Here is a 21,828-nt window from a genome sequence, read left to right as displayed (position 1 = left end):
GCGGTAATGGTGACGGCAGGAGAAAGACAAAATTAAATCTCAAGATGTTATTATAATTATTCATTATTCCAGGTAGCTTTTAAAGTTGGATTGTTTTTATCGTGGTGAAAAATACAGCATAATTCATGTATATACTGCCTCTGAGGACAGAAAGAAATCTCAGTTATTTAACAGACTTGGAGAACTTCTTACAGTTATCTTCAATCTAATGTTATGATGTGATTTTAATACAGTTACATCAGAAAATGACAATAACTGTCCTTTTTGGTTTTGATTGTATTTCTGTGCTGAAGATGATGACATCACAGTGATGTCACAGGTGCAGAAGTTAGTAAGGCCTCAGTGTTGGTGCAGCAGGTCCCATCTTACCCTAAGACCCCCCTTTGCAACCCGCCCTTAACCATCATCCTGTAAGGGAACGGGTTGCGTTCAGCCAGGGGAAGGCTTAAACCTTCCTGGTGCAACAGGCCCCTATGAGTGTTCTACACGGAACACTCAGGCTACGAGTACAGCCATCGTAGCCACGGGCCTGTTGGCAACCCGCCCCCCAAATCATCCTGTAAGGGAGCGGGTTGGCTTGAACTTAATCTATAATCCTCTGCTTGACCTATATATACTAACTTTTGCACCTGTGACATCACTGTGACGTCATCATCTGTGACATCATCTGTGATGTCATCATCTGTGATGTCACAGCACATGCTGATGCTTTTGAACTGGTGAAATCATCTCTGAGCTCACTTACCCTAAAAAAAATATGTGAACTGTAACGTCATCAGTGAGATAATAAAACAGGCCAACGCTTTTATTTGGTTGGGCACCTTGTTCTGTATTAGGCACCCTGGAAAAATAAGTAAGTAAGTAAGTAAGTAAATAAATACATAAATAAATAAAAGCGGCCTGTATGGCTGTCTCTGACTGGGCGTAGGATTCATGCCTGGTCTAAGTTAGAGGAAGGCTTCAACAGTGTTGGTGCAGCAGGTCCCATCCTACCCTAAATCCCCCCTTTGCAACCCGCCCTTGACCTGTAAGGGAACGGGTTGCGTTCAGCCAGAGGAAGGCTTAGACCTTCCTGGTGCAACAGGCCCATATGAGTGTTCTACACGGAACACTCAGGCTACGAGTACAGCCATCGTAGCCACGGGCCTGTTGGCAACCCGCCCCCAAGTCATCCTGTAAGGGAGCGGGTTGGCTTGAACTTAGTCTATAATCATCTGCTTGACCTATATATACTAACTTTTGCATGTGTGACGTCACTGTGACGTCATCAGCTGTGACATCATCTGTAATGTCATCATCTGTGATGTCACAGCACATGCTGATGCTTTTGAACTGGTGAAATCATCTCTAACGTCATCAGTGAGATAATAAAACAGGCCAACCCTTTTATTTGGTTGGGCACCTTGTTCTGTATTAGGCACCCTGCAAAAAAAATTAATAATAATAAAAATAAATAAATAAATAAATAAAAGCGTCCTGTATGGCTGTTTCTGACTGGGCGTAGGATTCACGCCTGGTCTAAGTTAGAGGAAGGCTTCAACAGTGTTGGTGCAGCAGGTCCCATCTTACCCTAAGACCCCCCTTTGCAACCCGCCCTTGACCTGTAAGGGAACGGGTTGCGTTCAGCCAGAGGAAGGCTTAGACCTTCCTGGTGCAACAGGCCCATATGAGTGTTCTACACGGAACACTCAGGCTACGAGTACAACCATCGTAGCCACGGGCCTGTTGGCAACCCGCCCCTTAAGTCATCCTGTAAGGGAGCGGGTTGGCTTGAACTTAGTCTATAATCATCTGCTTGTCCTATATATACTAACTTCTGCACCTGTGACATCACTGTGATGTCATCAGCTGTGACATCATCTGTGATGTCATCATCTGTGATGTCACAGCACATGCTGATTCTTTATACCTATATATAGGCCAAAGTTTCAATCAAAGCTAATGCTAATATATGAGAACGGTATGTTAATTGGCTAGCTAGCTACTAACTAACGTCAAATCTACACTCAAGTTGCACATCGCTCATAGTGTCCAGTGGGCTTTTCCCGTCCTGAAAAATATGTATGTATGGCATTTTGTTGTCTCCTCCTCCTCTTCGATCAACATAAATTCAACCATGGTCATTATGTTACAAAAATTATTTCTCTTTCAAGGTACTGTTCCATGAAAAATGTCATGAGGAACATGGTCATTAAGGACCTCTAGCCACATATAGCTAAGGGCAAATACCTAGTGATTAAAGGGATTTCCCTTAAATCACCCTCTGGAAATCCTTAGGGTGCAACTCATCTTTTCCTAAGACATAGACTTAGAGCAATATTTAAGAGAAACTTTAGCCAAAGTGCTTTTATGCAACTGGGTACTGGGCACAATCCTATAGACCAGAAGACCAAGAGAAAGGTTGTCTCATACACTGTAGGTAAAGTGCAGCACGTTGTGATCGATTCTTGATCTAATAGGTATCCAGTGAAGAGCTGTGAGAGTAAACCCTGTGCGCTTTCATCAAAGGTTTAATGTTTAGATCTTTGCCAGACCGCCAACAACAATGAACATCTTTACTAACTGACTGATTCCTCTTAATTAAACACACATACGCTACCCTCGACATGCCTCACCTCACACAGCTCAATAAAGGAGCCTTCATCTTGTACAATGTGGGAGGCCATACTGAGTGCTCCCTCACATTGTATATCACATTCGTTCAGCATTTAAGTCAGTGGCTGGGTGAATGTACAGCTTTTTATGACATTGTGGGTCATCTCGCCTTCAGTTTAGTGCCCTGTTGTACTCACTTGTAGCTATGTAGCTGCAATGTTGTCAAAACTCACACTTGACAAAAATTAGCTCAAAGTACAGGTGACACAAATTAAAATAAACTAGTTTGCATTCATAATTCACAATTGACCCTTCATAAGTCCAACCCCTTTTTGCCCTGTGCTCCAGGAACAGTTGAGAAAGCTTGGTACCTGGATGAACCTTGGTCAGCTTTCTCCTTTCCCACTATATTCTTGAGTTAGCTTATGTCAGCAAAATGCTAGCTAACTAGCAAGCTGAATAGTTACCTTACAATTGATGCAGATTAACTAACTAGTTAGCCAGCCTTAGCTAACATTCGCTAAGTAACTAGCTAGCTATTGTAATAATTTAAGTACATGAGCGAGGTAGTTAGCTAACATTTTGCTAACATGGTCTTAGTTTTTTCCCTTTGGCTGGTGATTATGCATTGAGCTAATGGCCTTTCAGTTGTCCATTTGACATGGACATGGATGTCATCTGTCTAATTCCTGATAATGGACTCCTTGTCAGGCATTATCCCTCACACAAGGCCCAGTTTAATTAAAATTTCCTTTAACAAATAGTCAATTTTCAAATGTGTGCTTGCTAGAAATCCAACAGGCTAATCAAGCAGAGCAGACAGAATTAGTAATGCCAGCAGTTTAAGCTGCCATTCATGTTAAGGCTTCTGTTTTATTCTTGTTTCACTCTGTGTGGTATCTCATTAATGCACACGTTAAATTTCCCTCTGTTCCTCAACCCATCACCAGCAGGAGGAAATAAAAATGCACGGCAAGAAATTATCTGCACTAATACATCCAAGCATTCTGAGCTTTCTTACTTTATGTTTATTTGTCCAAACTACATTTGCCACAGACTTTACGATAAACAAATAAATTAAGCTGCAAGCGATGTCTCCTGGAAATGATCTGCAGTTAAAATTGTCGATCATTTGAATTCATGTCACAGGATGGATGTTTGATGGATGCTCTTAAGCTAGCGTGGGGAGCTCAAGTGGCAATCAAGCCCCCTGAACCCCTTTGTTCTTTGTGACACAGTAACAAATAGGTGAGCGAAGGAGAGGATTGATTGCAGAGTGGTTTGTGCACACATGAAAATGAAGTCCTAATTAGAAATTTTAGTGATGGTGGATATATGAAAGCACCATTCCTGTTATGCTATAATAATAACAATAATGCAAAAACAAGCTTCAATACTTGAGCCCTGTTCAAGCTTCAGGGTGCTGATTACAAACACAAAGTGCAGCTTATCTGTCCTTAGTCAGAGGTAAGAGGTACTTGTTCTGGTCATTCGCTGGCCCTCGGGAACATATCATTATGCTAATAACCCTCTCACAGAGGAAGGAAAAAGTTCATTTGCTGAATCTTGCAAACAGGTTTTAAAGGACATCGTTACGAGTTGCTCAGCAAGCTCATAAGACAGAGAGAGCTTGAAAGCTTGTGCATTAGTTGTGTGAAAATCCCGGTTTTAAAGCCAATTTCAAGCACGGATTTTTGAGTCACAAATGTGACGCGCCTACCTATTACATCTGCTGGCTTTTAAAGATCCATCTTAATGAAGTTATTTGCAGGGGCTTACATCATCGTGTAGAATATAAGCTTGACTGATCCTCAATTCAGCAGAGTAAATATGAATGATGAGACAATCACATATCCAAGACAGCCTACTTCTCTTCAAATCAGATCTGCCGGTGTGCCCACAGAGCATACAGACGTACTGAGGGGATGTGATTGCACATGATCAGATATTCTGCCTTCAAAAGAGATGTGACTGATGGTACATTAAAAAAAAATACAAAAAAATCTGAATCCATAGTTCATCCCTTTGGGATGATCGGGCTCTATCTGACATTTTTGTCAAAACTGAGTTATTGACATGTTCTTTTTTTTAAAAGTTGTATGCAATTTGGGGCTTTTTATTTAGAAAACTACAAAGGATTCTATTTGCAAAGTCAAACTTAAACCTGGTTCTATAAGGTTCTATATGCACGAGCCAATCAGCACTTAGAAGGCATACAAAAGGACAAATAGTTCTGGTGTGTTGCCATGTTGTCAAGCTGCTGAGTGACAGAGAGAAAAGGAGCAGAGAAGACATGAGTAAATGTTGCACAACATGCTGTTTCTAAAAAAACGATCAATCAAGGATTTCATTTATGGTCTCATGAAGGACAGCAGTATAAATCAGGGTTCTCTCGGGTGCCGGAAATCCTTGAAAATGCTTAAATTTTAATCTAACACTTTCAAATTTTTGAAAGTACTCTTTATACTTTGGATAAAGAGTTCAAGTCCTTCCTGTCCTTCGTTAATCAATTAGTTGACTGATTAGTGCTTCTGTCCTCAAATTCCTTGTTTTGTCCACAAAGATATTCATTTTACTGTCAGAGAGGAGTATAGAAACTAGAAAATATTTACATTTAAGAAGCTGAAATCTGGGAATTTGGACTTTTTCACCTTAAGAAATGACTTAAAACGATTAATCAATTATCAAAATAGCTGGTGATTAATTTCATTACTGATTTAAACACTTGTAAATGTATGCAAATGTGTCATTTACTACAGCTGTATAGAAACTCTGGAGACTAATTTTATGAGTGGGCTGTTTTTTTCCACTTGAAGATTGGTGCTTCTTTTCATAGTTTGCAGATAAAACTTTATAATTCCAAACAGAAAGTTAGTTCTTAGTATTAGAAGGCTCTGTCTGCATTTAGATTAGGGTCTCTGCCATTTTCATCTGTTAAAGAGAAAAATCATTTTTGCCATTTGGAAAGCAAGAACTTTGAAGCTATCTCAAAACCACTCAGAACGCAGATAGAACCCTATAATTCCAGTTCCAATTTGTCTGGATTTGAAGAGACCAATATTTTAGAAAATATATGTATTCTGGACAGAGAGGTGCCCTCAAGCATGTTGCCCAGGTTTTGTGAAATATGTATTCCACACCTGAGTGTAAAACTGCTTGTTCCGGTGTAGCTGGGGTGACCTTTTGGCTCAGCAACCAAGCATGACTCCAAATGTGATGCTGAGGCTAGAATAAATAAAAAGAAAACAGCACATTACCATAACATGTTTCTTCTGCAGGATACTATTCGCTAATAGTAATAACTCTTGTCTCTTCGCTGTCCCTGCCATCCCGTAATTGAATTGGTCGACAATGCCATGCTGCTGTCACAGCGGGGGCTGGCAAAGAAGATAAGTGCAGTAATGTGGCTTCATACAGAGGCGACATGTCACAGCAGGTTGACAAAGCCATGCTGTGATAAATTAAGAGCCATGCAACAATACTGCGTGAAATTTGCTTTTGGATATTTAAGCGGCGCTCTGGTTACTCTCGTGATAAGATCTTCGTGTCAGCCACATCATCCTGAAGCCCATTTGTAATCAATCTTAACAGATTCTGCCTCACACGCACACAGTCAATGTCACTCCGCTCAGCGGTGATACAGTAGAGTGACTTTCCTAACTAAATCCAGCTGTTATTCACAAAAACTGCTTGTTTTTCCACTCACAGCCATCCTAACATTACTGCAGCTATGTGCTCTCCACTGCAGAGCAGCATGATCATTCACGAGCTGGATCCACTTAGCTTGAGACGAAAGGCAAAAATGTTAAAGGGACAGTTAAGCTCCAAATCAAAATGTTGTATATATTTTTCCTCTTACTTGCAGAGTTATTTATAGGGTTTTTGGCTGTAGAGATGTCTTATTTCTATTGAATATAAAGGATCTGGATGGTATTCAGCATGTTGTGAGCAGTTTCATGTAGGAACTAGGGTTTAATCCTGGGAAACAAGATTCTGGGAAATCTAATCAAGACCATTTTCCGTTTCCCAGGAAATACAATGATGGGAAATGGGGAAAAAATATTTTATTTAGTTATCTTTTTCAAACACAGAACATATTAAAATAAATTCAGAAAAATGTAAGCCAACAGTTTACTGTCATAAAACATGCAGCAGATGTGTGTGTGTGTGTGTGTGTGTGTGTGTGTGTGTGTGTGTGTGTGTGTGTGTGTGTGTGTGTGTGTTGTGCGCTGGTAAAACACAACACAGCTTATTAATCAACACAAAGCGCTGTGATTAAAAAGCACATGCATGCTCCGAGGCTGACCTTGGGGGATTGCGCCTCTACTGTAGGTAGTACGGTAACACCTTTTGGCCAATCAAATTCATTCTGTTGCAGGCTGACCTCTTGTGATTGCTCCAATACCATAGTTAACTTAGTTAATGTACTTAAGTCACATCCATAACTTAACTTATATAAGTAACACACTTATTTTAACCCAAACCATCTTTTCCCAAACCTGTCCAAGTAGTTTTGGTGCCTAAACCTAACCAAATTGTTACCATTTGATCATATTAACCACAGCAACAATCACCATAACGCTGAAGGTCACCTAACTATTGTTTCCATGTCCAAATCTCATAAAACGCACCACAGTAATGGGTGTTGAATGACAAGCAAAAAGCTTAAAATGCCCAGACATGAAACGCGAAATGTCTTTAAAAGAAGTGTGCTATTTATACTCTATCCCATGAGATCATATTGAATACATGATTATTCTCATTGAAAGGTTACTCATTATTCAGTCTGTCTTGCTCTCACTGAGGAAAAAAAAAATCTGTTAAACACTTTTTTTTCCCATTTGTATTTCATTTGTATCTATTTACATAATCAAAATACAGACAATATATACTGACAGACATTCACAATTCCTACAGAAACAGCAAATCTAAACACTGTGTGAGCAACACAAATAACTTGCACAGCCTGCATAGTGTGCTGACATCCTCTCTCACAGATTCTCTGCATGTGTAGCTAGATCAGAGGACAGCTATGGAAATGTTGCTGTGCTATATTTGTGACATGTATAAGTATTTGAAGTATTTAGTGTGTACACAACACACACATTCACTCATATATTTGTTCTCCTTTTGTTTTTCCATTAAGCGGCCTTATTTGATTGAGTCTAATTGGTCTCTGCTGTATTATTCAAGCTATATTTACACAAAGTTGCAGTTTTGTTTCTCACCTTTAAGTTGCACTTTTCATTATACTTACCATTATATCTACCCAGCCAGTTTTGCTTGTTGTTTGGTCCAAATTGCTCCTCCTTATCTCCTCTATGTGTCAGAGCGATTCACTATCTCTGTGTCCTCAACTCCGTAAAGTTAACTGTATTTTCACATTTACTTGATAAAAGCATCAACTTTGTGTCTGAAATGTGCTTGTTTTTACCTGCAATCAAATAACAACTGGAAATGAATATGGTGGGTATATTCCCAGGGTCCGATGTTACTGAAGTGCTATGTTTTCAGGGTCCTTTGGTCCTATGTTCCCAAGGTCTTATGTTCCTGTCTTATATTCCCATGGTCCTATATTTGCAGAGCCCTATGTCCCCTGGGTCTTATGTTTGCAGGATCCTATGTTCCCAATGTCCTATGTTTTTCTCAGGCCCTATGTTACCGAAGTTCTATGTTATCAGCGTCCTATGTTCCCATCTTCCCAGAGTCCTATCCAAACAGGGTCCTATGCTCCCAACATCTATGTTCCTAGTGTCCTATGTTCCTATGTTCCCATGGTCCTATTGTCCTATGTTCCCTCCTATCCTATGTTCGTAGGGCTCTATATTCACAAGGCCCTATGTTCCCACGGTCCTATGTTGCTCAGGTCCTATGGTTCCTGGATCCTATGTTTCCAAGGTCCTATGTTTCCCAGGCCCAACATTACCAAAGTTCTATGTTACCAGGGTCCTATGTTCCCACGATCCTATTGTCCTATGTTCCCAGGATCCTATGTTCCATGGTTCCTGTGCTCATAGAGCTCTATGTTCACAAGGCCCTTTGTTCCCAGGGGGCTATTGTTTCTCAGCCCATATGTTACCAAAGTTCTGTGTTGCCACGGTCCTATGTTCCCTGGATCCTATGTTCCTAGGGTCCTATGTTCACAGGCTCCTGTGTTTTCATGGTCCTATTTATCTACCATAATCCTTAACCCATTATATGCTATGTAGAGCTGAGGAACATATTTTACTGTAAATATAACTGACATCCTCTTTCACTGACTTTTTAAATGTACAGCTACAGTCAAACAGATGATGCATATGGAAATGTAACTGTGGTATATTTGTGTATTTGTGACAAATATTTGAAGTATACACAAGCAAAGTCACTAACATGTTTATTTTCTTTATTGCTTTTTCCATTGTATTGCATTATTTATTTGAGTCTAATTGGTCTCTGTTGCATTATTCAGGCTATATTTACACACAGCAACAGTTCTGTTGCCCTTCTCACCTTTTAGTTGCACTCTCCATTACATTTAATTGATGATGATGCGAGACAAGCATCTACCCCGGCCGCTTTTGCTTGTTATTTGGTCCAAATTGCTCCTCCTTATCTCCACTATGTGTCTGAACAATTTCACTATCTCTGTGTCTTCAACGCCTTAAAGTTAACTGTATTTTCACATTTACTAGATAAAAGCATCGACCTCGTGTCTAAAATGTGCTTTTTTTTTTTTTTTTAATTCTGCAATCAAATACCAAATGAAAATGGGTCTGGTGTGTACTTTTAAGTTTCCCTAAGATAAGATGTCCAAAAATGTGCTTTTGGCAAGCGTCTGCATGGGTCTATCAATTAGAAAGTCTCAGAAGAACAAAAACATAATTCAAATCTAATTTGAATAAATATGATGACTTATTAGTTCTTCAAACAACACATCCTCAAAAAAAAAATCATTATTCAAAAGCTCATTTTTTGCCCGTCAAAGCCCATGCAAAGGCTCTTTTTATGACTCAAATCTATTTTACCGCTTCAATCTGCTGAGCAAACAAGAGGCTTTAGCTGATAGGCCAATGCCGCTCAATATTCATAATAGTCTATAAAGGAGGCTTTAGAGGATCTGGGAGAATTGCACTGTGGATATTTGAAAAGAATTGGTTTTCAGTCTCCGTTCACACTCACTGGACTGTGTTTCCATCTCATTTCTCAGCTGATATCCTATCTTTGTCATTGGTGGGAAACATTTAGTATAAAAATTAGTGTTATCTGCTGTTGCTCTCGATAAGCATCTTCTACATCATCCCTGTTCCTCCTAAGGGCAGACATTTCTTGTGCAGAAACAATCTTAGGATGCTGATTGAATTTTTATTTTCCTACACTATACTTGTAGCAGATAATGCAATTTAAGATTGAACATTATTTAAAACTGTCACCTATTATTAAGAATCCAATATAAAAAACTTCAAAATATATTTTTCAACGACCTCTATATATGAAATATATATCATTTATGAAGTGTTTTGATTTGCTTTAATTGTTTTTAATTTCTAAACTTGCTCTGTGCCACAAAACCACCTTGTTCCAGACAAGAATTCACAACTTCAAACAATTTCAAAATGTGTTAAAAGCCTTCAAAATGTAAAACTAACAATACCTACTGATAACATAGCTATAAATATGTGCTATTATAATATAATTTGTTGTAAAACTGATTTTTAAATGAAAATATTGTCCCCTTTAAAGTCCCAGATTTCCATCAGCTCTGTCAGATTTATACAAAAACATGATTTAATCAGGCATAAAAAGAGTTAGTTATGACCTAAGGACTCCTGTCTCACTTCCTGGTTTAAAAACGGTGGGAATGCTGCTCAAGCTCTGATATCAGATGACCATAACTCAACTACGAAGCCCTTCTAAATCAAAGCTAAATATGAATTATGGTTAAAAAGTGTATTTTGATTAGCACTGAGAGAACTCTGAGCAACTTTGACTTTGCTATCAAATGAAAAAACATTTTGTCAACTCCATAAGGTGTCAGATTTTTCATCTGATGGATTTAATAAAAAGTTTAATCACTATGAGGTTTAATATCTGTATATTTTCCCAGCATAATTGAAGAGTAAAAATCTAAATTTTGTTCCAGTTCTCAAGAATGATTGATATAATATTGAGGGGAATATCGCTCCACTCTTAAGGGATTTGCATATTCCACCCATTCAGCCCTGAACAAACCCTGCAAGAAGCGACAGCCAAGACTGAAATCTCTGTGACTTGTACAGCCTGGAGATATTGCATGAACACTGAACTGCCTGAGCGGGAATGTTTGTTTACCCTTTGACGTCCAAATTAGCTTAATTTTATCATAAAGCCAGCAGTTTTGCAGCGGAAAGCGCACCCACAAGCCCTCCGAGAAAATCTGCTTGTCGTGTTTTCCATCTTTTCCAATTCATTCTCCGCAGAGCTGCAATTGGTGTGACAGATTACAGGGAGTGACAAACTCCTCTCTTGTTTCCTGCCGCCCTGAAGGCGTCGGAAAAACCACATTTGAATACTCAAACTCTATTGTTTTTTCATCTGCTGCTTTGTTAAGATAATTTTCTGTTGTTTATCGAATGCAGAACAAGGAGGTGTGAAGTGAAACCTCTGAACACACCTCTGAGCTGAGTGCAGGCTGGGACACCACAGGAATAAATGTGAGACGGGGACGCTGCACAGCGAGTGAAATGAAAGCTTTTTCCACTGAATTAACTGATTATGAGACAAACTATTGTATGCACATGATGTGATGGATGTATCACAGCCAATTTAATTAAACTCATCAGTAGGAAACGGACAAAATAATATATTAAGCTAAAACTAACTCTGACCCAGTCAGTCACCTGAAGACCAGTATCAGGTTAAGAAGCATATACTGTGATCACTCTCCTTTTCCCCTGCTACCTCTTGGCTAAATAGTCAAAAATGTCCAAAAAGACACTTATTATGTGGTACATGTTAAGAATAATTCCAGTCTACTAATTGTTTAAACAATTCAAGCAAAAAAAGGCTAAAAAAAAAATCACCTTAATGTAGATATTTTACAATCTCCTATGATAGAAAAAGAGTATCATTGGGTTTTGGACTCAGATAGAAGAAGCCTAGACTTAATGATTAATCAAATAAAATAAGAAGAACTAGTCAGATGAACGTACAGTTTATTCTTATAGATTTGGCCATCATGCCTGTGCTAACAAAGTGAATGAATGAGTTCTGGGAATGAGGTGATTTCAGGTTTTAAATGACCCCAGGTTAACCAAATACGTTTAATAGACGAGTGATAAAATGCTGACTGTTGGTTGCAAACATGCATTTCTGTTTACAGACTGACCTCCTGACCTGTACTTGTGTGCACACACATTTTTCCTGTGACACGAGGGCAGAACCATAGCCAGGATTTCAGAAACACTGAGGTCACAAGTCTAAAGTCAATACAACCCCAACCAACGTTTTTGACTATCAACCAAAACAATTATCTGTTTTTTTTAGTTTGTTGTGTATTCATATTACTGTGCAACTACAGATTATAAATCATTTTTAATATAATTTTATTTTTTTTTTACCTAAAAAAGTTAAATGATGAGATATTGAGTCTAAACAACAGCATAATGAGCCTTAAAAAAATCTAGAAAGAACAAACAAAGTGGCTTCCAGATAAATTATTGGTTTGTTTACAACTTGTTTATACCATGGTCTGATTGGCTGCAGGGTGTCCAGTAATCCCTGCCAATGTACGCTTAGGTGACTTGCTCTGCGTAAACTAAAAAGCTAAAGGTGAAATTACTTTTCAACCACATAGAAATGTCAAGCAGATCAGTGTCAAGTCAAGAAAACAAAGAGGGCTCGAAACTGCCAGTGCGGCGAAGCCAACTGGGACAGAGACAAAACAAAAATTGTAAGGCATTTTTCTGAACCGCAATCAAATGTACCATGGTCAACGTTAGCATTACATGAGCATGAATGGCTACCATTAGCCTGTGTTCATTCAGATGATCATCCTCAAACATTATTAACTTATTTGGAAAGTGAAAGTAACGCCACACCGAGGTGACTTCCGACAGGGGTAGGTGCAGCACCAGCAGCTCCCACCAAAAATGACGACAATTTCCATCAATTTAATAAAAATTGTTGAAATAAAGCTTATGCAAGCTCATTCTTGTCTGATAAGAATATGCACGATAATATAACATGACACTGAATGGGAAAATAGTGGTAAATGTCTCCTTTTTCAATGGTAATTCAAAAGAGTGTGTAGAAATTCAACAGTGATCAGTAGTGACACGACACTACATGATGGAAGTAGTAATTCAACAGGGATTATGAAGGCATAATGCACTAAATGTGTAGGCACTGTGTAATAATTTAATGAATGTGAAGGAATGAGTAGTTTTTATGTCGTTGTTTCCCCGAAAGCTAATGGTGAGACAGAAGTAATTAAGCAGTAATCATGCAGTGATTTAAATAGTCATTATGTAGTAATCATCAGCAGGCATACGTTCCAAAACTCTACTCATTACTGCTGAAATTACTGCACAAATCACAAATCTCAACAGCAATCAAGTCATGGAACCAATAGGTTTAGTATAAATATTATATAGTAGTGATGACTGGTGATTCAATAGTTCAAGCATCTGTATATAGGCTCCATATTGTCTGTGCATTTTAAAGTGTCCAGCAGCAAATGAGCAGCTAAACGTCCTGTGCAGGCTGCAGCAAAATCTTGATTTTGCGACAATGACATGGCTGAATAGCTAGCTACCTTGTTGTTGAATGAGCTGTCATATTTATATTTTGTTTGTAAACTGTACGCATAATCTCTCATCGCCATCGCCAAGTTGTATCTGGTTCATCCTATTTACTGGAGTAGTAAATAACGTGTGTATTGCAAGACCCTTATTACCCAGAAATAAGGAAAAGTTCTCTATGAGATCTCGTGTTAGTCTGGCCTGTGTCTCCTCGACAGAAATGAGTACAATTTAAGACCAGTACGAGACTTTTCCTCATATTTCTTAAATTCACCTCCCTCTCATCTCAGCCTGAGACTAATTTGAGCCCAGTTGAGGATCTTAAAATATTCTTTTTCTGTCTCGCTGCACTCATCCTAAATTTGTCTTAAATAAATCAACTCTTGAGATAACAGTGAGATCTAAAAGAAAACAATTGTCTTAAATGAGATCTTAAATTTGGCTCAGTGATCAAATTAAAGGCTTGCTTTTCCTGCTTTTCTTTTGCTCTTTTTTTTCTAGAGACTTCAGTAAACTCAAAATAAGAATCTCTTTTTTTTTTTCGTAAGACAAAGGAAAGACGATTGTGAGAAGCAAAATTTTCCTCTGGGTAGTCAAACCCTAAGTTGTTACCAGGAAGTGACTATAGGAGTCATGCCTTGTGAAAAACTTTTGATTTTGATTGAAAAACAACATGAAAATATAAATTAATTGGCTCATTTTTTTGATAAGTAAGCATGGTAAAAGTGGGATATTGTCCTTTGAGGTGTCCACAATCAGGAGTTAGTGGCCAGAATTGTCCTACATGCAGCAGAAGCCTCCCAGTTGTCTCCTGACATCCATTAATTCCTCATAATCGACATCTCCTTGGGCAATATCCCTTACTTGATCATCTTTCTTGTTGCAATATTACTGTATTACCAAGATCAGATTTACTTTGGTGGGTCTTTCAGTCAACAAAACTGAAAGAAATTCAGCAAAAGCTACAAAAATAAGACCTAAGTTAAGAAACTAAAATAATGCAAAAAGCAACAGCAACAAACAAACAAATTTGAATAAAGCAAATGTCATAGCAAATGTCAAAAGTGTGTGTTATTCACACCACAGACTGAAGTGCTAACTGACCTTATGATGAAGTCACTGGAGTCGATGAGGCCGCCGTACTGGGACCCCTTCAGGTTCCCAGAGTTCCCCACCACGGCGCAGGTCCTGCAGCGCTCCGGGCTGGCGTCCATGTAGAGCACCTCATCGGGGATGACTTGGAACAGCTCCTCCACCACGCCGCTGAAATTGGCCGGCTGCCTCTCTGACTGCAACCACTGGTGACACAGCAGAGACAGGCCTCAGAGAGAAGCCGCGGCTCCGGGGCCACTTTAAGTAGAAGTGATTGAACAAGGGCAGCGGAGCTCGAGACGCCGAGCACATTTCTGAAATAACCTCAGGGGCGGCTTAGCTGCGTCTGCGGGGGCTCTTTTGGCCTGGCCTTCTTCTGGTGGCTTTGAACTCAGACAGACAGCAAATAAATGCAGGAATGTGTGTGCACTGTATACTGTTACATATTGTGCTGTGCAACTGCAAACACAATGGACACAGAATGTTCTGCAACAATCTCTCGTGAGCTTTAATGCAGAGTTTTAAAGAGTTGTGGTCTAAGTATTATTCTGGAGGCTTTATCACCTTGCCAGTACAATTCTGGGCAAACATTTTTGAATTGCATTTGGAACTGAATATGGAAAATAAGCTATTATTTATTGATAGGCTGGAACAAGGATTAAACCCAATTAAATCATGGCTTAACTTTAAAATTATGTTGCAACAAACTTTAAAACTGCCTTACAATAAAGAAAGATTAAATGTCGGTTTAGTTTTTTTTATCCTAAGCCTAATTCTGTTGCACCAAATCTTTAAACTCCAATTTAAAATGTGATCCAGATACCTTTAAACTTACACTTGAGGAGGTTGAACTTTTAAAATGTTTGTTAATCTATTATTTGGCCATTGCTCCATTAAAGCTATAATATGTGACATTACTGTGCTAAAATATCAAATAACACTAGACCTATAGACCTTATACTGTATATTTAATTAAGCTGTGTTCGTAACATAACTTCTGTGAAAACACAAGATACATCAGAGAGTGTAGATGGAAGTCTACAAACATGACTAAACATAACCTGAACACAACTTAATGCATTACCTCGTCTGTGAACATGATTCCTGCCTGAGTCATGTCAAATAGATTTTCATCTGTAATCAAACTAAGTCTATTCCTATTGTTTTAGTGTCAGAACTTATATATTGTGTGTTTAATTCTGCCAACAGGATTTTCTCAAAGGAGGAGATATTAAAGCTTTTCTGCCGAGCCATCATGAGTACGCTAACTAAGCGAACTGACTCTTTAGCTAACTAGCAAACAATGTAATGTTTTGTTGTCTATTTAGCTAGCTTGCAATGTAACATTTTATTAAGGTTTTTACTTTTTTAAATTATTCATTTATTTTAATTTGGGTAAGCAAGCATCTACATACTGATTAAACTCCATTTTATTTTGGTTTACACCAATAAACCTGGGCTTACTAAAATTCAGATTAGTTTTTAAATTGTACTACAGAACTCTGATTAATTTAAAATCTAGTTTTGCTAAAATCTGATAAGAACTAATCGTAGATTAAATCAATCTTTATTGGTGCAGCCCAGACACCGCTTTTAATCATAAGACTAAAAGTCCACTTTAGTTCTAGATACTCAGATTACTCATAATTCCTGTCTAATTATATCCTCTCCTTTACAGACGTTATGTTTAGTTGTGCAACATGAAAGCTTTGACATGGAACAAAGAGCCCCGGCACACACACCTGAAAGGTCGTGCCCTTGCCTTGCAGCAGCGCAGTCCGGACCATCTGGCCGGGCTACCGTTGATATGTGACACTTGCCTCATCAAGCTCCCTGTGAGAAGCATTTCCCGAAACAAGTAGTGACAGGAGGCAACCTTGCAGTAATTTTTCTATTCTTGCCTCTAATTGGACATGGTGTGAGGTGAATGTGGGAATGCCTAAGGCACTGGATGCCTTCCAGACAAAGGTAGGATAATTGTGTGACATAAATTTTGTGAATAGCTTTTTCTAATTTAGAGAGCTATAATCTAATAATGGGAATTACAGAAAGTGCAGTATATATTGGTTGGACAGAGTTAAATTAAGGCTGGTGTGTAATTAGTAATATATTCTGTGCGAATCCTAACGTACAAGAAAGTTGATTTAAACAAGAAATTCTCAGTAACACACTGTAACAGCTACTGTATCTCATAACTCCGGGTACATTTTTATGTTTGCTGTATTTTATGATCCCTGTGGTTGACTGGCCAAACGTAGGTGGTGTTACATCCATTAAGGTATTTTCAGTGGAGCTCAAATGGAGTTTGATATGAGGAAAGGTTTCAGCTGCACTAACACTATATACCAGGTTTTTGTGTCAGTCACCCCCAATCCTAAGATTTTCACCCTCAAGCAGCCATTAAACAGTGACACTGAGCAATCATACAGGTGACAAAATCCATCACGGAGGAGGCAGAGATAACAATTCCTCCACCGACTGCAGTGTCAGGTAGTTGTGTACCAGTAAATCTAGAGAGTTAAGAGTTAAATTAGCCTGGATATTTTGCCACATATTCATTTTTCTTACTTTAGTAATTTGCAAAGGAAAGGCTGCAAATGCATTAACATATTAGCTGTAATTGGAAAGGAAAGTTCTCCCTTTGAACATACTATTCAGCCTTTAAAGGCACACTCACACTCCAGTCTCCATAAAATTGAGGGAGATAGATAAAAAAAAGATGGGGGGCAAAATTTAAGAAGCACTGGCAGAGGATATATACTTAGAGATATCCTTTTACTTTTAGTCCCTGGTACGGATCAAGCTTCAAATACACTTGACTCTACACTTCTCATAGTGCTACACAACATAATCTTCTGTTAGACCCTCCCTGACTGGTAAAAGCCCACCTCTGTCAAACTCCACATCCCTAGTTTGTAACACAAGCTGTGTTTCCACCCAAATGTATTGCAAATTTTTACTAAATTTTGAGTAAATCGGCTGAAGAAAATGCTTGTTTTTAATCCCCTACCATTATGGGATTAATAGCAGTAGGTTCATCGAGATCAGCACCAATTGTCCAGTCAGAAGTATAAAATATGTGAAGAGCTATACTGTGTGTTCTGTTAACATATATGGATGTCACTAGACAGTTTGCTAAACTCTAAGACTGGGTTGGACCAACAAATATTAATTTGATCTAAGATTAGTTCTGACAAAATTTTTAAATCCAGTTTTTAAATTAAGCAGAACTCTGTTGCATAATTCAAACCTAATCCCAGTTTAATAAATCCAAGTTTAGTGATTTAAACCGAAATGAAATAGACTTTAATAAATGTGAAGAGGCTTTCTTACCCAAATTAAAATAAAAAAAACATCAAATTTGAGTGCTGTCAGCACCTAGTAAGCAAAAAAGAGCGAGGCTCTGCATTTCATAACAAAACAATTCACTGTTTGCTAGTGTCAAGTGTGTCAAACTAAACAAGATGGTGGATCCAAAAATGCAGATAAACTGAAACTGAAACTGTTCAAAATGTGTTGTAATAAAGAAAGAGACTAAACCAAAGCTTACATGCAGGTCAAAACTAAGGTCCAAAAACAAACAAATCCAGCGAGGGAAGACGAACACAAAGTCACCCACCAAAAAACCAAAAACAAATCCAAAGTCCAACAAATGCAACAAAGGTCTGAAACACAAAGCATGGCACCAAAGGACAACAAACCGACGGTGAAACAGAGAAACACGAGGACTAAATAGGCAAGGAACTAATCAGACACAGGTGAATCAAATGGCAATCAAAAAAGGCGGGAAAAGGACAAAGACAGGAAGTAAAGTCAAGACACATGAGGGAGGGCCAAGACTACATAATAAAACAGGAAATAGCTAACAAACATGATAGATAGCTAGTTAAAAAGTAAAAAAAAAAAAAAGTTAGCCTATGTTTGCTAGATACCTAAAATGTTACAACATTGCATTGTTTTTTTGCATTAGCTAAAAAGAGGTTTAGAGTAAAGCTAAAAGAGATTTAAATATAATCTTTTTTAAAAATTTAAGTCAATTTAAAACTTAAGCGCAACATAATCTAAAGTTAAGTCATGATTTAACCAGTAAAAAAATTAACCTTTGTTGGTGCAACCTAGCCTAAGAATAGCAACAGTGAGGCTTAGCTAAAGAGCTCAATAGCTAATATCAATATTACTGTCAGCCTTGTATAGTCTATTATACCATTGAAGGAACAATAAACAGAATAATTCAGCTTTTTAGGATGTAAGATTTGCTCTCTTGCTGAGAAAAGATGAGAAGATTGATAGCGTACCCATCTGCTAAGTATGACAGCAAAGCCAGCAGACACTTTGATTTTCATAAAGACTAGATACAGGTGAAAAAAAGCTGGCTTGGTTCTGTCCAATGGTAAAAAATATGCCGACCAGGATGTATAAAACTCAGTAATTAATGTTTCAGATATTGCTTGGTTTATTTGTACAATCTCAGGGTCTTGTTGTCACCATGAGGTTGATGAGGCAACCAGCGGAAACCTCAGGAAGCCACTGTCACTAAAAATACCCACATAAAATCACATTTTTACATTTCTGTTTTTATTAATTAGCGAGATTTAGTTGTGCTGGTAGGTGTCTTTTACCCTTGGACAGATCCAGGTCTGCTGTTTCCTCCTGCTTCCAGTGTTTATGCTAAGCTAAGCTAAATGGCTGAGTTTATCTCCATATTTGGTGTATTTGGTGCCATAAAAGTATCAAAGTTTGATACTCAGCCCTCTCTGCTTGGAGTTTGTAGTCCAAGTAGTATTGACCAGTTATATTTGAGCTGGATTTATTTGCAAGCAGATAGACGGTCCATTTGGAGCAAAAGAGACGGAATGCTTTGACTGAAGATCTTGAAACTCATTGGCTATCATCTGACGACAACTGAGCTTTACATTGGCTTTTTTAAAATTCATATGCAAATATCTGGTTATAGATGTTGGCCTCCAACTCCATTCTCGCGTCTCATGTTGCTAGTCATACTGTAAACAGTGACAGGAGCACGGAGGAGGAAGTCTTGGCCCAGATAGCCGTTATCTGTACATCCACTGGCTGCAATGGAAGCCCTGAAAAATTAGCCGTCACCCACAGAGGCAGATATATAATCCAGATGTTGTTTGTGTGTATCTATATTCTTTGGGGGCTAGAGATAGGCATCATGGGAAATGCTGGTGAGGCAGGTGGAGAAATGGGTACACCAAATAAAAGTAGAACACTTTATGTAGCCTATTATTGAACATTAACTATTTGAATTAATAGCACAGTTGGGAATAACTGTAGTCAAAGCTGTTTGCATAATGTTTGCAGCATTATTTCTGGAGAAGCAACACAGCTTGCAAAGACAGATTTAAAGGGACAGATTTTATTAAGTGAGTAACAAGTTTTGAAGGTATTGGCCAAAGTGATGTCTGCCTTCTCTCCAACATAATGGAATTAAAGGGCACTAGTCCTGTTGTGCTCAAAGCACCCCAAAAATTATATTTGAAAAATTCAAAACCAGTGTGTCTTTCCACAGAACCTGTTATGAGCCTGTAGATTCTGAAATACTGGTAGATTCTACTGTAGAAAGAAAGTAGTGCCTACATGAAACAGCTCGAAACAAGGTCTGTGGATTATTTTGACTAACCAGGTCATGATTTCTGGAAAGAGTTTTTCAAATGTATTTTTGGTGCTCTGAGCATCACAGACTGAGTGCAATTTGGTCCTATTATAATGGAGAGAAGACAGACATCTCTACGGCTGATATCTTCAAAACTGAGAAACTCACATCAAAACAGTATAGATGAATAAGCAGTACTACAGGCCAGAGGAAAAATATGTATTTTTGATTTTAGGGTGAACTATCCCTTTAAGTGAGGAGTTGTTATGGTATCACCTATACATCCAAGTTATGATGGAATATATCACCCTTCATCTATATATGGAAAAATGGTGAGAATGAACAACTTAACATTTCCATATCCTCCACCATCATCTCACTTGTTAACTGTGAACAAATTGTGCGTGGGAGTTTGCTTCACAACTTGATCCTGGTGAAGATCCCTTGGATTTGAAACAATCAATGTGGCAAAAACAAACACTTCTGGCATGGGAGCATTGCAGCAGTGTGTGATCTCTATTCTTTATTCATGATCTTTCTTTTCAGCCGCTCATTTGCTCTCAGAAGCTGAATGTGCATGTTTTTCTTCCTCTCTATCCTCTGTAGCATAGCATTGCAAATCCCCTGAACACACAAAGGGGATCTTACCTGCCACCATTTAAAGGTTTCGTCCGAGAGGATGCTGTTCTCCCTGGTCATCAGAGGGTGGATGGACTGATTGAAGCGCTCAGCGAACCAGGGGTCGTCCTCCAGCTCTATCATGCACTGCCGACAGGCGCACAGCCCTTTGGAGAAAAAGTTGTCCGACAGCCGAAAGGCATACTTGAAGAAGTATAACGATGGGTCCCGGAAAGTATAGCTGAACAGGAAGGTTGTGAAAGTAATGACGCAAAACAGCAGAGCAAAAGTCCTGATTTTCCTCCGCTTGGGTAGAGACATGTCGTCACAGTCACAATCAGTTGGCTGGGAACTTTGGGAGTGCAACAGACGAAAATAGCATCATGATAAATCTAGAGTCCCAAAGGTGTGAGAAAAAAGCAAGTGTTGACCACATGGTGCAAGAGGCTCAAATATATCACTGCTGTCCAATGCTGCATACCCTGTTGTTCTTATTTTCCAGACACTGTGGGGTTGGGTTCACGAAGGTCCTTAATAAAATCCATTGATTCAGTGTCTTTGCAGATTCGTCCAAACCAAAGGAAGGTAAATCCACTGTGCGGTTCCGTCAGCTTGATGGCTCCTGGTTAATCACATTCAGCCAGTTTTTTGACTGCTCAGATGTTGACTCTGTGAGGTCAGTGACTGATGTGTCATCCGTCCTCTAATGATCCACCTAGAGGGCAAATAAAAGGACATTTTGGTGACACACACACTGGGAAAATGGGTAAAAAACAGTCTGTTTGACTTTAAATACAGACAGGAGTGTATAATCTGCACAATTCTGTATTCTTGCAATTTCACAGTCCTAATGGTTCCAAGATGTCTCTGTAACATCACACTACTATTTTCTGTGACTGTGGAAAGTGTTGCATTTACAGTGTTTTTGGTTTATGGCTGTGTTTGCGCTGCCAAATTACACAGGATGTGTCGCAGTCTCCCAGCTCTTAAAAAGACCATCAAGTACTGAAACTGTCTGGATTGATTGTGAAAATGATTACAGTTCTCGTGGAACAAACAGGCGACACCCTTAATCATCCTCCCATCCCACTGTTAAGAATATGTCAATAACTAGAAACAGCTTTTTGTTAACAAGAGATAAAATGA

General features: G+C 38.7%; 1 protein-coding gene across 1 annotated transcript in view; it reads right to left on the bottom strand.

Annotated features, from left to right (window-relative positions):
- Positions 1-21,828, bottom strand: part of LOC146312716 (CMP-N-acetylneuraminate-beta-galactosamide-alpha-2,3-sialyltransferase 1-like) — a 112,053-nt gene that overhangs the window by 22,483 nt on the left and 67,742 nt on the right. Inside the window, exons 3-4 of the mRNA XM_084739148.1 lie at positions 20,713-21,397; positions 14,460-14,653 (exon numbers count right to left, since the gene is read on the bottom strand). Of these exons, the coding sequence (XP_084595274.1) occupies positions 14,460-14,653; positions 20,713-21,003 (485 nt within the window). The 5' untranslated portion in view covers positions 21,004-21,397. The remainder of the gene's footprint in view (positions 1-14,459; positions 14,654-20,712; positions 21,398-21,828) is intronic.

Source organism: Lutjanus erythropterus, chromosome 16, assembly GCF_056507025.1.
Source record: "Lutjanus erythropterus isolate fLutEry1 chromosome 16, fLutEry1.hap2, whole genome shotgun sequence".
In the NCBI taxonomy this organism is placed as follows: Eukaryota; Metazoa; Chordata; class Actinopteri; order Lutjaniformes; family Lutjanidae; genus Lutjanus; species Lutjanus erythropterus.
This window is presented reverse-complemented; position numbering and strand designations above follow the sequence as displayed.